The 16,859-nt window shown below is 50.3% G+C and overlaps 1 protein-coding gene across 1 annotated transcript; it reads right to left on the bottom strand.

Moving 5' to 3' along the window:
• Positions 1-706: 706 nt before the first annotated feature.
• On the bottom strand, positions 707-14,647 carry LOC311248086 (neuron navigator 2-like; the record flags this gene model as incomplete). The annotated part of the gene is given in 6 exon segments (XM_084339040.1): positions 707-762; positions 765-1,025; positions 2,196-2,412; positions 6,249-7,125; positions 12,702-13,032; positions 14,518-14,647. Coding segments are annotated over 6 exon segments (1,872 nt in total), but the record flags the coding sequence as incomplete, so codon positions are not given.
• Between the last annotated feature and the right edge of the window lie 2,212 nt (positions 14,648-16,859).

Genomic DNA, 16,859 nt, shown 5'->3' with positions numbered 1-16,859 from the left:
TTCTGTTGTGAAGCACTTTGAGCTGCAGTTTCTGTATGAAAGGTGCTATACAAATAAAGTTGTATTATTATTATTAGGGATGCTCGATATTGGCTTTTTTACCGATATACCGATATAGTCCAACTCTTAATTCCGATACCGATATCAACCGATATCAACCGATACCGATATATGCAGGGTTTCCCCCCCCCCCAAAATTTTTATAATTTCAGGTAATTAACATTACATATCGCTTGTCGTGGAATTAACACAACATTATGCATACTTTTGACAATAAATCAAATCAGAATTTGTTCTTACTTGCTTGCCTGGGTAAATAAAGGTTATAGAAACCGATACCGATATTTTCTGATATCACATTTTAATGCCGATATCGGCCGATAATATCAGTATGCCGATAATATCGGACATCCCTAATTATTATTATTATTTATATTATTATTATTATTATTATTATTATTATTATTATTATTATTATTATTATTAATAATAATAATAATAATAATAATAATAATAATAATAATAATAATAATAATAATAATAATTATTATTATTATTATTATTATTATTATTATTATTATTATTATTATTATATTATTATATAATTATTATTATTATTATTATTATTATTATTATTATTATTATTATTGTGGTACAGAACTTGTCAGTGTCTCTGGATAACAGCGTTGAGAACAGCGCCCCTCACCTCTCCGACAGGCCGGTCTTCACGCTGCTGGCGCGCCCCAGGGCGGAGAGCGTGTCTCCGGTGCGTGCCCCGCCTCCCCCCCTCCCCCTCCCCCTCCGCCGGCGCTGCTCAGGCTCATGTCGATGGACTCGCTGCTGGTGTGCATGCTGCTGACGGAGGGGTAGCCCAGGCTGCCCGCGCCCCCCCCGCCGCCGCCGCCCCCCCGCGTGCCCCCCCAGCGTGCCCTCCCGGCTCTGGCCGAGGAGCTGCTGAAGGTGGTGCCCCACGTCAGGCTGTTGGAGGGACCCGTGGAGGAGTAGACGGAGCCCGGGCTGGAGGCCTGGAGGGAGGGGGGGGGGGGGGAGAGAGGGGGGAGAGAGAGAGGGGGGGAGGGAGAGGGGGGGAGGGGGAGAGAGAGGGGGGGGGAGAGAGAGAGGGGGGAGGGGGGAGAGAGAGAGGGGGGAGGAGAGAGAGGGGGGGAGAGAGGGGGGGAGAGAGGGGAGAGAGGGAGAGGGGGGAGAGAGAGAGGGGGAGAGGGAGAGAGAGGGAGAGGGGGGTAGGGGGGAGAGGGGGGGGGAGAGAGGATGGGAGGGGGGGAGAGGGGGGAGAGGGAGAGGGAGGGGGGGAGAGGGGGGGAGAGGGGGAGAGAGAGGGGGGGGGGGAAGAGAAAGAGAGAGAGAGAGAGAGAGAGAGAGAGAGAGAGAGAGAGAGAGAGAGAGAGAGAGAGAGAGAGAGAGAGAGAGGAGAGAGAGAGAGAGAGAGAGAGAGAGGGAGAGAGAGAGAGAGAGAGAGAGAGAGAGAGAGAGAGAGAGAGAGAGAGAGAGAGAGAGGGAAAGAGAAAAAGAGAAAAAGAGAGGGAGTTATATCAGGGTTGTTATATAGAGATAGAATCAGGCTTTAATTTACTTCTTTCTTTCACATTTGATTTAAATTTCAGTTTGATTTCAGTTGTTTTCAGACCGTGTTTGATCGCCTTTATCTAGACATGTCTGAGTTTGGTTTATTCATTTATATAGTTTTAGATTTTTCAACAACACACCGATTTTTTCATACCTCAAATCAAGGATTATTATTATTGACCGGCACGTCACCAACATTAGTAGCAGAGCATGTGCTGGAAATTATGCAAAAAAATATCAAAACATCTAACAATCCTCTTCCATGCAGACTAGCAAAGTACGTTTTTCATTGTACGGCAAACTGTCTGTTTAACTGTGGACATGACAAATAAACAATCTCTCTCTTTCTCTCTCTCTTTCTCTCTCTCTCTCTCTCTCTCTCTTTCTTTCTCTCTCTCCCTCTTTCTCCCCCTCTTTCTTTCTCTCTCTGTATTTCTAATTCTCTCTCCCTCTCTCTCTCCCTCTTTCTCCCTCCCTCTCTCCCTCTCTCCCTCTCTCTCTCTTCCTCTGTCTCTCTCTCCCTCTTTCTCCCTCTTTCTCCCTCCCTCTCTCCCTCTCTCTCTCTCCCTCTGTCTCTCTCTCCATCTTCCGACGGGGGGGTAATATCTCACCGGCTCGCTGCCCAGAGTCCCGGTGCCGCCCAGCGCTCTGCCTCCGAACACCAGGGGGTCTCTGCCGGTCTCACTGTCCCCGCCTGCCAGCCCGGCTCCGGGGGACTCCAGCAGCCCGGCCGCCGCGGCCGCGTGGGGGTTGGAGATGACCGTGGAGTTCTTCATGTTCTCAGCGGTGGTGACCGGAGCCTGCTTACTGGTCTTCCCACCAAACAACCTGAGGAAGAACCGGGCAGGGAGGGAGGGAGAGAGATGAAGGGGCGGTGAGAGGCAAAGGAAAACAAAGGTGTCGGTATCGGTGATGTCAGACAGGGGCGTAGCTGGGGGGGGGTAGCTTAGGATGATTCCAAGGGCCCAGCACTGAGGGGGCCCCCCAAATTTTTTTTTTTTTTTTTTTACTAGACATCACGCAGGTGTATTATTGATGCTCTCATTGATACTATGTTTGTTTCTGAAGTGTGTGTGTGTGTGTGTGTGTGTGTGTGTGTGTGTGTGTGTGTGTGTGTGTGTGTGTGTGTGTGTGTGTGTGTGTGTGTGTGTGAGATATATAGAGAGAGAGGGGGGGCTTTGGTAGACTATTGCATTGGTCCATTCATTGAAGATGAACGCAATGCGACATCCTTTACTAGGCTCACCCACCAACAGTGCAGGTGCTGAACTGCTGATCCGAATGTATACGTAAAAACCATATTATGCGTTTTCATCAATAAAAAAATGGCAAAAAAAAAATTCAATTCATTCATTCACTGGGGGCCTACAAATACATTCTTTCATGGGGCCCAGAATCTGGAGCTACACCCCTGATGTCAGAGTACCTCTTTTACTTCGATACTACCAGGTCTTATCTCACCACTGTTCTTTCATTGGTCTGAGGGAGTGATAACTAACGTACATGTACTCTGACATCACCGATCGGGGTGGGGGGGGGGGGGGGGGGCAGGGCAGGGCAGGGCAGAGTGTGAGCAGCCAGGTGGCGACAGTGACTCAGGAGGTTTGGTAATCCGGAGGTTCCCGGTTCTATTGCCGCTCCTCCTGCGTGTCGAAGTGTCCTTGAGCAAGACACTTATAACTAGGGATGCTCGATATTGGCTTTTTTTTACCGATACCGATATACCGATATTGTCCAACTCTTAATTTCCGATACCGATATCAACCGATACCGATATATGCAGGGTTCCCCCCCCCCAAAAAACGGAATAATTTCAGGTAATTAACATTACATATCTCTTGTTGTGAAATTAACACAACATTATGCAATTTATTTTTGACAATAAATAAAATCTGAATTTGTTCTTACTTGCTTGCCTGGGTAAATAAAGGTTATAGAAATAATTTTTTTTTTTTTTTTTGAAAACCGATACCAATATTTTCCGATATCACATTTTAATGGCAATATCGGTAGGCCGATAATATCGGACATCCCTACTTATAACCCCACGTATCTGCTCCCGATGAGCAGGCTGGCACCTTGCATGGTCGCCTCCGCCGTCGGTGTGTGAATGTGTAAAAAATTTGAGGAAGAAAATAGCTTTTTGGATAAAAAGCTTGTATATAAATGCAGTCCATTCACCATGTAAGGTGAAGATATCAACCACTAGGGCAGCACGTGTGTTCACTTAAGATCAAAGCGACAAGGAAAGATCTCCACCCACAGAAACACAAGACTATTTAATTAATTGTCGGCGCGACCGAAACGCCCTGGGATGAGTTGAGTTGACGGGGTAACAGAACTTTCTCTTTCCATCGCACACTGAGACCTCAGTGGGGGAGCCGCAGACACACGCTCTCCACTCCCCCGTCACACTGAGACCTCAGTGGGGGAGCCACAGACACACGCTCTCCACTCCCCCGTCACACTGAGACCTCAGTGGGGGAGCCACAGACACACGCTCTCCACTCCCCCGTCACACCGAGACCTCAGTGGGGGAGGAGCCACAGACACACGCTCTCCACTCCCCCGTCACACTGAGACCTCAGTGGGGGAGCCACAGACACACGCTCTCCACTCCCCCGTCACACTGAGACCTCAGTGGGGGAGCCACAGACACACGCTCTCCACTCCCCCGTCACACTGAGACCTCAGTGGGGGAGCCACAGACACACGCTCTCCACTCCCCCGTCTCACTGAGGCCTCAGTGGGGGAGCCACAGACACACGCTCTCCACTCCCCCGTCACACTGAGACCTCAGTGGGGGAGCCACAGACACACGCTCTCCACTCCCCCGTCTCACTGAGACCTCAGTGGGGGAGCCGCAGACACACGCTCTCCACTCCCCCGTCACACTGAGACCTCAGTGGGGGAGCCAGAGTGGGCTGGGCGATATAACGATAACGATAAATATCGCGATATATTTTAATAATCGATATCGAATATCGAAATTAAAAAAAAAATCGAAAAATCGTTTTTTTTTTTTTTTTTTTTTTTATACCTGCAACAGGGCAGTTTTAAAACCAGAGACAGTGGACAGACTTGTCTTTCTTGCCTGCAACTTAAAGTAATGGCTTTGCTTGTCCAAATGACAATACTGACCAAATTCAGATTTCTTTTTCTCTTGTCCATTTATTTTGTTTGCTTTCTAATTTAAAATACATTTTGAAACCGTCTGTACACAGTAGGCTATGTGTGCTAGCAGAACTAGACTCCAGTCACGAGTCACGGTGCACATGTGTGGTGGTTTGTCCACCAAAAAAGCGCCAAAAGATCAAAAATAAACTAGCAGAGCCAGAACTGTTCAACTCCTCTGGAGCCACAGCCAGCAGAGAAGCCGGTTTACTTTAGCTTTTAAACCAGCTGCAGCCTGAGAACTGGAGTGTGAGGGGATGTAACACTAAAGATGGCGGCAATGACAAAGAATTGCTGCAAAATAAACATACATCTGTTGTTAAAAAAAATAAAAAAAAAAATAAAAAAAATTTTTTTAATTTTTTTTATACTTATAACAATTCGATAATTATCGATATCGAGAAATAAAATAAAATTATCATATCGTTATCGCGATATGATTTTTTTCCATATCGCCCAGCCCTGCCACAGACACACGCTCTCCACCCCCCCGTCACACCGAGGCCTCAGTGGGGGAGCCGCAGACACACGCTCTCCACTCCCCCGTCACACTGAGACCTCAGTGGGGGAGCCACAGACACACGCTCTCCACTCCCCCGTCACACTGAGACCTCAGTGGGGGAGCCGCAGACACACGCTCTCCACTCCCCCGTCACACCGAGGCCTCAGTGGGGGAGCCGCAGACACACGCTCTCCACTCCCCCGTCACACTGAGACCTCAGTGGGGGAGCCGCAGACACACGCTCTCCACTCCCCCGTCACACTGAGACCTCAGTGGGGGAGCCGCAGACACACGCTCTCCACTCCCCCGTCACACTGAGACCTCAGTGGGGGAGGAGCCACAGACACACGCTCTCCACTCCCCCGTCACACCGAGGCCTCAGTGGGGGAGCCGCAGACACACGCTCTCCACTCCCCCCGTCTCACAGGGTAAATCCCAGGGTATAGTGTCTAAATGCAGGCTGTGTCGGAGGGCTATAATGAGAGCGCAGGCTCTTTGAAGAGTTATCACTCGCTTCTCCTCAGATGAATGAGAGAACAGTGAGGTACGTCCTGGCTCTGATTACCACCGCAGCAGAGCGGCAGCGTCAGTCAGCGGGCAGGAGAGCAGGCGGGCAGGCGGGCGGCTGGCAGCACATCAGCCTAACCCAAGGCCTGCTCTACACACAGTGGCCTTGTGTTACCCCTGGGTCTCTGTGTGTGTGTGGGTGTGTGTGTGTGTCTGTGTGTGTGTGTGTGTGTGTGTATGTGTATGTGTTTCTGTGTGTGTGTGTGTGTGTGTGTGTGTGTGTGTGTGTGTGTGTGTGTGTGTGTGTGTGTGTGTGTGTAGGTGTGTGTGTGTGTGTGTGTGTGTGTGTGTGTGTGTGTGTGTGTGTGTGTGTGTGTGTGTGTGTGTGTGTAGGTGTGTGTAGGTGTGTGTGTGTGTGTGTGTGTGTGTGTGTGTGTGTGTGTGTGTGTGTGTGTGTGTGTGTGTGTGCGCTCGTGTTCACCTGCGCAGCGTAGGCGAGGACACCTGCTGTCTCCCGGTGGTGAGAGGCACGGTGGCCGCGCCCCCCCCCCCGCTCTGCATCATCCCCCCCGAGCCCCCGGTCCTGAGGTTGTCGATCTCCGACACGCCCTTCTCCCGGTCCGTCTGATTGGCCAGCAGGAGGACCCCCCCGCCCCCCGCCGTCCCGTTGGCCTTGGGGTGCGGCAGGTGGTTGAGGCCGCCGTGTTTCCCGTGCGACGTGACCGAGAGCACGGCGGCCTCCATGCTGCTGGTGGACGAGCGGTTCCCGTTCCCGCGCGCCGCCCCCCCTGCCCCCCCCGGCGACGAGCGGCTGGGCCTGGGCAGGCTCCGGTACTGCAGCGTGGAGCGGGCGCCCATGGAGAGGAACCCGTCGTCGTGGTGGTGGTGGTGGTGACCCAGGGCCGAGCCCCCCCCTCCTCCCCCTCCCCCTCCGTCCTGACCGCCGCCGCCGGTGCCCTTCAGCCCGCCCCCCGCCAGCGGACGGCCCCCGGACTTGGGCACCTTGCCCAGCGTGGCCGAGCCGCTGGTGATGGTGGCGCCGCTGGCGGTGACCATGGTCATCATCATCCCCCCCCCGGAGCCCGGCTGCTTCTTGAAGCCGAAGGTGCTGGTCGGGGTGCGCGAGGTGGTGAGCGAGTGCGTCGGCGGCGTGGTCGTCTGGCCGTGCGGGTCGGAGACGGTGTGCGTGATGAGGGCGCGGCCGGCGGCGGCGGCGGCGGGGGGGAGGGGCTGCTGCTGCTTGTTGTTGGCCTCGTCTCCGCTGCTGCGCCCCGCGTCCGAGGGAGAGCGCTGGAGGCCGCTGGAGCGAGGGGAGAGGCGGCCCCCCTTCTCCGACACCTTGACGTCGTCCGTCTTGCCTGCGGGACGCGGAACATTCAGGTTCAGGTTCAGGTTTATTTGACCACATCAACCTTTATTTATTCTCGAAAAGACAATCGAGGTCGCCCTCATTTTCAATGTTGTTTCTACAATATAACAATACATATCAATAACTATCTATGGTATAAAATGAACATAGGTATAAAATCAGCACACAGATTGACAGAATAAAAAAAACAATGCATAAATTGCAGACATAAGAATAGGTATAAAATACAATAAAGGTAGTGCAATGTGCAGACTTAATAATGGCATAAAATAAGTACAAAAGTACAATGTCGCTCGAAGGCATGTGAACCCCCCCCCCTGGAACAGTCAGTCCCCCAAAATACCCCACACATCAATCCCTGCCACATCCCCATCCAAGACACCCCCCCCCCCCCCCCGATAAAGCACGCCATGACCGAAGGAAATGTGCAACAAGTACAATGGGATTTCTACTCTCTGTTTGCTCCACAGCATAAAGGAATAACAGTTAACAGAATAAAAATGCAGGTATTTATATACAATAAACTGTCTGCGTTATGTGCAATAACACAAGTACAAACAAATAAGTACAGCAGCGGCCGGGATGAAAAGGACGTGTAAATGTGAATTCAAACTATTGACCTATTATTTTAATAAGCCTTATTACTTATTTCTGCCATAAATGAGTGTGTCTGCTGTAAAATGGTTGTGCTAGACTAATAAACTCCCAAGACGCAGCACTGAACGGCACAGGAAGTCCTTCATTCCGACAGTCATCAGACTTTACAATGCATCACTGTGCCTCACTGCATCACTGAGCCTCACTGCATCACTGAGCCTCACTGCATCACTGTGCCTCACTGCATCACTGAGCCTCACTGTATCACTGTGCCTCACTGCATCACTGTGCCTCACTGCATCACTGAGCCTCACTGTATCACTGTGCCTCACTGCATCACTGTGCCTCACTGCATCACTGTGTCTCACTGCATCACTGTGCCTCACTGCATCACTGAGCCTCACTGCATCACTGTGCCTCACTGCATCACTGTGCCTCACTGCATCACTGTGCCTCACTGCATCACTGTGCCTCACTGCATCACTGAGCCTCACTGCATCACTGTGCCTCACTGCATCACTGAGCCTCACTGCATCACTGTGTCTCACTGCATCACTGTGCCTCACTGCATCACTGTGCCTCACTGCATCACTGTGCCTCACTGCATCACTGTGTCTCACTGCATCACTGAGCCTCACTGCATCACTGTGCCTCACTGCATCACTGTGCCTCACTGCATCACTGTGTCTCACTGCATCACTGTGTCTCACTGCATCACTGTGCCTCACTGCATCACTGTGCCTCACTGCATCACTGTGCCTCACTGCATCACTGTGTCTCACTGCATCACTGAGCCTCACTGCATCACTGTGCCTCACTGCATCACTGTGCCTCACTGCATCACTGTGTCTCACTGCATCACTGTGCCTCACTGCATCACTGTGCCTCACTGCATCACTGTGCCTCACTGTATCACTGAGCCTCACTGCATCACTGTGCCTCACTGCATCACTGAGCCTCACTGCATCACTGTGTCTCACTGCATCACTGTGCCTCACTGCATCACTGAGCCTCACTGCATCACTGTGTCTCACTGCATCACTCACTGCATCACTGTGCCTCACTGCATCACTGTGCCTCACTGCATCACTGTGTCTCACTGCATCACTGTGTCTCACTGCATCACTGAGCCTCACTGCATCACTGTGCCTCACTGCATCACTGTGTCTCACTGCATCACTGTGTCTCACTGCATAACTGTGCCTCACTGCATCACTGAGCCTCACTGCATCACTGTGCCTCACTGCATCACTGTGTCTCACTGCATCACTGTGTCTCACTGCATCACTGAGCCTCACTGCATCACTGTGCCTCACTGCATCACTGTGTCTCACTGCATCACTGAGCCTCACTGCATCACTGTGCCTCACTGCATCACTGTGTCTCACTGCATCACTGAGCCTCACTGCATCACTGTGCCTCACTGCATCACTGTGTCTCACTGCATCACTGAGCCTCACTGCATCACTGTGCCTCACTGCATCACTGTGTCTCACTGCATCACTCACTGCATCACTGTGTCTCACTGCATCACTGTGCCTCACTGCATCACTCACTGCATCACTGAGCCTCACTGCATCACTCACTGCATCACTGTGTCTCACTGCATCACTGTGTCTCACTGCATCACTGTGTCTCACTGCATCACTCACTGCATCACTGAGCCTCACTGCATCACTGTGCCTCACTGCATCACTGTGCATCACTGTGCCTCACTGCATCACTGTGCCTCACTGCATCACTGTGCCTCACTGCATCACTGTGTCTCACTGCATCACTGAGCCTCACTGCATCACTGTGCCTCACTGCATCACTGTGCCTCACTGCATCACTGTGCCTCACTGCATCACTGTGCCTCACTGCATCACTGTGTCTCACTGCATCACTGTGCCTCACTGCATCACTGTGCCTCACTGCATCACTGTGTCTCACTGCATCACTGAGCCTCACTGCATCACTGAGCCTCACTGCATCACTGAGCCTCACTGCATCACTGTGCCTCACTGCATCACTGTGCCTCACTGCATCACTGTGCCTCACTGCATCACTGTGTCTCACTGCATCACTGAGCCTCACTGCATCACTGTGCCTCACTGCATCACTGTGTCTCACTGCATCACTGAGCCACACTGTATCACTGTGCCTCACTGCATCACTGAGCCTCACTGCATCACTGAGCCTCACTGCATCACTGTGCCTCACTGCATCACTGTGCCTCACTGCATCACTGTGTCTCACTGCATCACTCACTGCATCACTGAGCCTCACTGCATCACTGTGCCTCACTGCATCACTGTGCCTCACTGCATCACTGTGCCTCACTGCATCACTGTGTCTCACTGAATCACTGTGTCTCACTGCATCACTGAGCCTCACTGTATCACTGTGCCTCACTGCATCACTGTGCCTCACTGCATCACTGTGCCTCACTGCATCACTGAGCCTCACTGCATCACTGTGTCTCACTGCATCACTGAGCCTCACTGCATCACTGTGCCTCACTGCATCACTGTGCCTCACTGCATCACTGTGCCTCACTGCATCACTGTGCCTCACTGCATCACTGAGCCTCACTGCATCACTGTGTCTCACTGCATCACTGAGCCTCACTGCATCACTGTGTATCACTGCATCACTGTGCCTCACTGCATCACTGTGCCTCACTGCATCACTGTGCCTCACTGCATCACTGTGCCTCACTGCATCACTGTGTATCACTGCATCACTGTGTCTCACTGCATCACTGTGTATCACTGCATCACTGTGCCTCAATGCATCACTGTGCCTCACTGCATCACTGAGCCTCACTGCATCACTGTGCCTCACTGCATCACTGTGCCTCACTGCATCACTGTGCCTCACTGCATCACTGTGCCTCACTGCATCACTGTGTATCACTGCATCACTGTGCCTCACTGCATCACTGTGCCTCACTGCATCACTGTGCATCACTGCATCACTGTGTATCACTGCATCACTGTGTATCACTGCATCACTGTGCCTCACTGCATCACTGTGCCTCACTGCATCACTGTGCCTCACTGCATCACTGTGCCTCACTGCATCACTGTGCCTCACTGCATCACTGTGCCTCACTGCATCACTGTGCCTCACTGCATCACTGTGCCTCACTGCATCACTGTGCCTCACTGCATCACTGTGTATCACTGCATCACTGTGCCTCACTGTATCACTGTGTCTCACTGCATCACTGTGCCTCACTGCATCACTGTGCCTCACTGCATCACTGAGCCTCACTGCATCACTGTGCACAGAGTGGCAGTTACCATCTTCCTGGACTCTTACTTTTAAAACAACATTGTTTCAATATTACACTTACTATACACTGTAGATCTCTGTATTTTTTTACTGTATATTTTATATTATAATGTATATACATAACATAGGAACTGTAAATCCTGGACCGTATTTTATTATTATTATTTTATTCTTAGGCTTATTTAATTCTTTATTTTTAGGCTTATTTTTTATTCTTATTCGTGACTATTTGTTTTGTCTACCTAAATGTTTACTGTGAGCGATTTTGTAGTGCCACATTTCCCTCTGGATGATTAAAGTATTTCTATTCTATTCTATCCTATTCTATTCTTTTTTGTAATGCGATATTGTGTGTTCCGACACAAAACAAATGTCTCTATAGACAGACAATAAAGAACTATCTTATCGTATCTTATCTTATAAGAGACGGTTTCAACTACAATCGACTATAAACTCCGGCACGGTGGCACAGTGGTCAGCACTGCTGCCTCACAGCGAGAAGGTTCTGAGTTCAAACCCCAGCAGGGGGCCTTTCTGTGTGGAGTTTGCATGTTTGCATCCTCTGGGTACTCCGGTTTCCCCCACACCATATAAAGACATGTATGTTAGGTATATAATACTCCTGCCATTGCTCCTGACCAGGGTACTGGTATTACAACTGGAGTTGGTCTCTCTCTCTCTCTCTCTCTCTCAGGTGCTGCACTGTGTGGCTGCCCACTAAATAGTTAGGATGAGTCAAATGCAGGGGATAAATCGAGGTACAACTTAACCTCTTAAGCCCGACGGGTCCGGTACCGGACCCAAGCCATAAATCCATCTCTACAGACTGTATGAATAAAAGTCGTTTTTTTTTATGTAGCCGAGTAAATACCCTAATCCTGTCAAAACAGCAGTCAGTGTATATTTTCAACAATAAGTTTGTTTACCAATAGGTTAAAGTGTTATTAATGAAATATCAGTTTAGGAATTGTATTCATCACTGTAGCTAGCGAATATCGACGGGAAATCAATGCGAGCGGCCATCTTGTTGTAGTCATTATGATGAAGGACACTCAGGTCTTTCAATGAGCATCGGAATTTTGAAAAACGACAACACCCAGCTCAAGCCAGCTACTGTACAGAAAATTACTATTTTTTTTATTTCTCTTATTTTCCGGGATTATCTACCACAAATATGTATTGGCATGAATTAGAATGCAGTTCATTTATCTACCTTTCTGTGAACGTTTAGCAAAAATCCGCGTCGCAAGCCGATTCAAAATGGCGGCCCAGTCTCCATAATAGTAAATAACAGTATTTACAGTAGAGTGAGCAGACAGACAGAGTGAGCAGAATGAGGGCCAGATCCACAAAGAATGGATTGCACGGTGCTAATTGCACCCTTACTTACAATTCATGATGAATTGAAAATGGGGGACCCTGATGTAAACAAGAAAGTCTTTCTCTGGTCTGCATCCCCTTAACAATTGTGTGTATTGAGCCGTACTGTATACTGTACCCATTCTGCACTCTGTTAAATACAATTTTCATTCAATCAATCACCTGCACAGACTTTCGTCTTGTTTACATCACAGGGTCCCCCGTTTTCAATTCATAATGAATTGTAAGTAAAGGTGCAATTAGCACCGTGCAATCCATTCTTTGTGGATCTAGCCCAGAGTGAGCAGACAGAGAGAGAGAGTGAGTTACCTGTGCTGTGGGCCTTGAGGGCGCCCGGCCCCGTGGAGCCGGTGGTGCTGGAGCTCTTGGTCCTGGGCGACGTCACCCCCACCTGAGCGCTCATGCCCCGCCTCCAGGAGCCCGTGTGGGACATGGAGGGGGTCCTCCGCCCCCCCGAGGAGCCCCCCTTGTCCGACTCGTCCGAGACGTCCGAGGGGTTCCGCCGGCTCCACTTGGTGCCGCCCTGCTCCATCCTGACCCCGCTGTCCGACCCCCCGTCCGACCTCTTGACCTCTTCTCCCGACCAGGCCTGGCTCGCCGCGGTGGTGGAGGCCGAGTGCTTCTCAGCGTCCGTCACAGGCTGGCACACGCACACAGACGCACACGCACACAGACGCACACACACACACACACACACACACACACACGCACACAGACACACACACACACACACACACACACACACACACAGATTTACCACTACTGAATAATAAATCAGCTTTTACTACTGAAGAAACAAGTGTCTTTTACAACCTGTTGGCCGGTCAGTGCTTTTAAAAGGCACTCCGCTTTACGAGCAGAGCCCGTCACTACGGGACGTCCAGGCCACGCTGACCTCAGCAGTCGTGTCAGTGGGGCTTTAGTGGACATGTCAGAGACCGTCAGATGACCCTTGGAGACAGACTGTAATCATCTGGAGCGGGGTCAGGGGTCAGGGGTCAGGGGGGGGGGGGGGGGGGGTGCTCTGCTGGGAAGAATGCTTCCTTTGTACCCTGTTATTCCAAGCTGCACCTCAACCTCTGGGCCAATAACCAGCACTCGGCTTATGATAACTGACTATCTGTCGGTAGCAATATAGGATTTGGTGTCGTCTGCTTGTGTGTGTGTGTGTGCGTGTGTGTGCGTGCGCGTGTGTGTGTGTGTGTGTGTGTGTGCGTGTGTGTGTAAGCCCCCCCCCCTCCTCTCAAAAGCTCCGACGCAGGCTGAGAGTATAATACCATCTCTAACACTTCCGTGAACTCAAGTCGAGAGGTTTTTTCTTTAAATGAGTGTTTAATTGACTTGAGGCCAGCAGTTTCAACGTCAACAATAGGCCGGTGAGTTGAGCAGGTCTGCCACCCAGAGGAATACTGCAGTCTCACGTTGCTCTCGACAAGCCCAGGAACGCCAGGACCATCGAGACAGAGTGGGCTTAGGGAAATGAGGAGAGGTAGAAGGAGGTTGTGTGTGTGTGTGTGTGTCAGTGTTAATTTAGTCAACGAAGATTAGGACTATATATGGTCGTCAAACGAAGCTTTTCCCCCCCCGACGAAAACGAGACGAGACGTCACGTTAATGGAGATCATGTGACACTAACGTGACGGAATTATTCGTGCAATGTCGTTGACTAAAAACTACGACACAAAATGTAGTTTGCCAAAATAAAATCTTTGCTAAACGTTTATCAACTTCAACGTCGACACTGTTTACTTGCTAGCTGAACAGGAACTCGTTTGCCGACAGGAAAGTAACAAACATAATTGTCCGTGCGGAACCCTTATCCCCGACACAGCGTTCCGTGGGTGAATTATTGTAATGTTCTGGGGTTTTGTGTGTCGCTCTAGTTGTATGATCTTAGGGGCACCGCTGTTATGCTGGGGGTGTTGTTTCCCCCCGGGAGATATGGGAGGACGGAGCGGATAAGATAAAGGTGACTAAATATGATGAAAACGAAAAAAAAGCTATTGAGACATGACTAAAATTTTAAATAGCTGACGAAATAAACACTGGTGTGTGTGTGTGTGTGTGTGTGTGTGTGTGTGTGTGTGTGTGTGTGTGTGTGTGTGTGTGTGTGTGTCTTCTGTACCTGTCCATTGAAGGCCCTGCGCTGGGTGGCGGGCGTGTTGGCGTAGGAGGAGATGGAGGAGCTGGTATTGATGTCATCGGTGTCGATGTTGTCACTGATGCCACTGCTCACAGAGCTACTGTCGTCCCAACTACACACACAGGGGAAGGCATAGGAAGACTTGGATTAGCATCATATATATATTTCTTCTTTTTTTTCATGATCAATATTCAAGAGAGAGAGAGAGGATGTGAGCCTAGTCGGGTTGGCTGCCTGGTTGGTTGACTGACTGACTGCCTGGTTGGTTGGTTGACTGACTAGTTGGTTGGTTGGTTGGTTGGTTGACTGACTGGTTGGTTGGTTGGTTGACTGACTGCCTGGTTGGTTGGTTGGTTGGTTGACTGACTGGTTGGTTGGTTGGTTGGTTGACTGACTGACTGGTTGGTTGGTTGACTGACTGGTTGGTTGGTTGGTTGGTTGGTTGGTTGGTTGGTTGGTTGGTTGACTGACTGGTTGGTTGGTTGGTTGGTTGACTGACTGCCTGGTTGGTTGGTTGGTTGGTTGGCTGACTGGTTGGTTGGTTGGTTGGTTGACTGACTGACTGGTTGGTTGGTTGGTTGGTTGGTTGGTTGGTTGGTTGGTTGACTGACTGCCTGGTTGGTTGGTTGGTTGGTTGGCTGACTGGTTGGTTGGTTGACTGACTGGTTGGTTAGTTGGCTGCCTGGTTGGTTGGTTGGTTGGTTGGTTGGTTGACTGGTTGACTGATTGGTTGGTTGACTGACTGCCTGGTTGGTTGACTGACTGCCTGGTTGGTTGTTTGGTTGGTTGGTTGGTTGACTGACTGGTTGGTTAGTTGGCTGCCTGGTTGGTTGGTTGGTTGGTTGGTTGACTGGTTGACTGACTGCCTGGTTGGTTGGTTGACTGACTGACTGCCTGGTTGACTGACTGCCTGGTTGGTTGGTTGGTTGACTGACTGCCTGGTTGGTTGACTGGCTTCCTGGTTGGTTGGTTGACTGACTGCCTGGTTGGTTGACTGACTGCCTGGTTGGTTGACTGACTGCCTGGTTGGTTGTTTGGCTGCCTGGTTGGTTGGTTGACTGACTGCCTGGTTGGTTGTTTGGCTGCCTGGTTGGTTGGTTGACTGCCTGGTTGGTTGACTGACTGACTGCCTGGTTGGTTGACTGACTGACTGCCTGGTTGGTTGACTGACTGACTGCCTGGTTGGTTGACTGACTGACTGCCTGGTTGGTTTGCTGACTGCCTGGTTGGTTTACTGACTGCCTGGTTGGTTTACTGACTGCCTGGTTGGTTGTTTGGCTGCCTGGTTGGTTTACTGCCTGGTTGGTTTACTGCCTGGTTGGTTTACTGACTGACTGCCTGGTTGGTTGTTTGGCTACCTGGTTGGTTTACTGACTGCCTGGTTGATTGTTTGACTGCCTGCCTGGTTGGTTGTTTGGCTGCCTGGTTGTTTGGCTGCCTGGTTGGTTTACTGCCTGGTTGGTTTACTGCCTGCCTGCCTGGTTGGTTGTTTGGCTGCCTGGTTGGTTTACTGCCTGGTTGGTTCACTGCCTGCCTGCCTGGTTGGTTGTTTGGCTGCCTGGTTGGTTTACTGACTGCCTGGTTGATTGTTTGACTGCCTGCCTGGTTGGTTGTTTGGCTGACTGGTTGGTTTACTGACTGCCTGTCTGGTTGTTTGGCTGGGTGGACGTTGATTAGACTCCATGTCTAATACAAACATGCTGTAGTTCAGAGGTCTGGTCTGTGAGGCAGCTGCCGTATGAATCCAGTATGTTCACCTTCCAACCAGGGAGACAATAGAATAACTGCATCTTCTTTCAGCCACATGTTCTCTACCAGATGAATATGATAAACAGCATATTGTGCTCTCTCATCAAATTCTCTCTGCATACGACTGTGTGGTGAAACTCTTTATCTCTCTTTCTCACTGTCTTATGCCCCCCCCCCCCCAGAACGGGGCTGTCCATCAAGGAAACAAAGGCCTACCAAGGCAGTGACATCATGGAAGTGAATGGGTTTAACAGGGGGGGACTTCTAACACAGCAACGCACACAGCAACCCTCTGTTCAAACACACACACACACACACACACACACACACACAATAATAAAAAAACAATTATAATAACACTGGATACATGGAAAGCCACATAAAAACCAGAGTACAGAAATAAAGCAGACGCTCAGTGAGTCTATCCTATTCTACGGTCGTTTTATTCCCTCGGGAAGCATCCATTTCCTTCACGCCGGTCATAAATCACACATCAAATAGAGCTAACACACGCTAACACATGCTAACACTAACGTGTGCGATAACACAGGCTAACACACGCTCCGCGGTTCTCC

Source organism: Notolepis coatsorum (genome assembly GCF_963971535.1).
Source record: "Notolepis coatsorum genome assembly, contig: SCAFFOLD_3189, whole genome shotgun sequence".
NCBI lineage: Eukaryota > Metazoa > Chordata > Actinopteri > Aulopiformes > Paralepididae > Notolepis > Notolepis coatsorum.
Note: the sequence above shows the minus strand (reverse complement) of the source record. Positions and strands in the feature narration are given on the sequence as shown.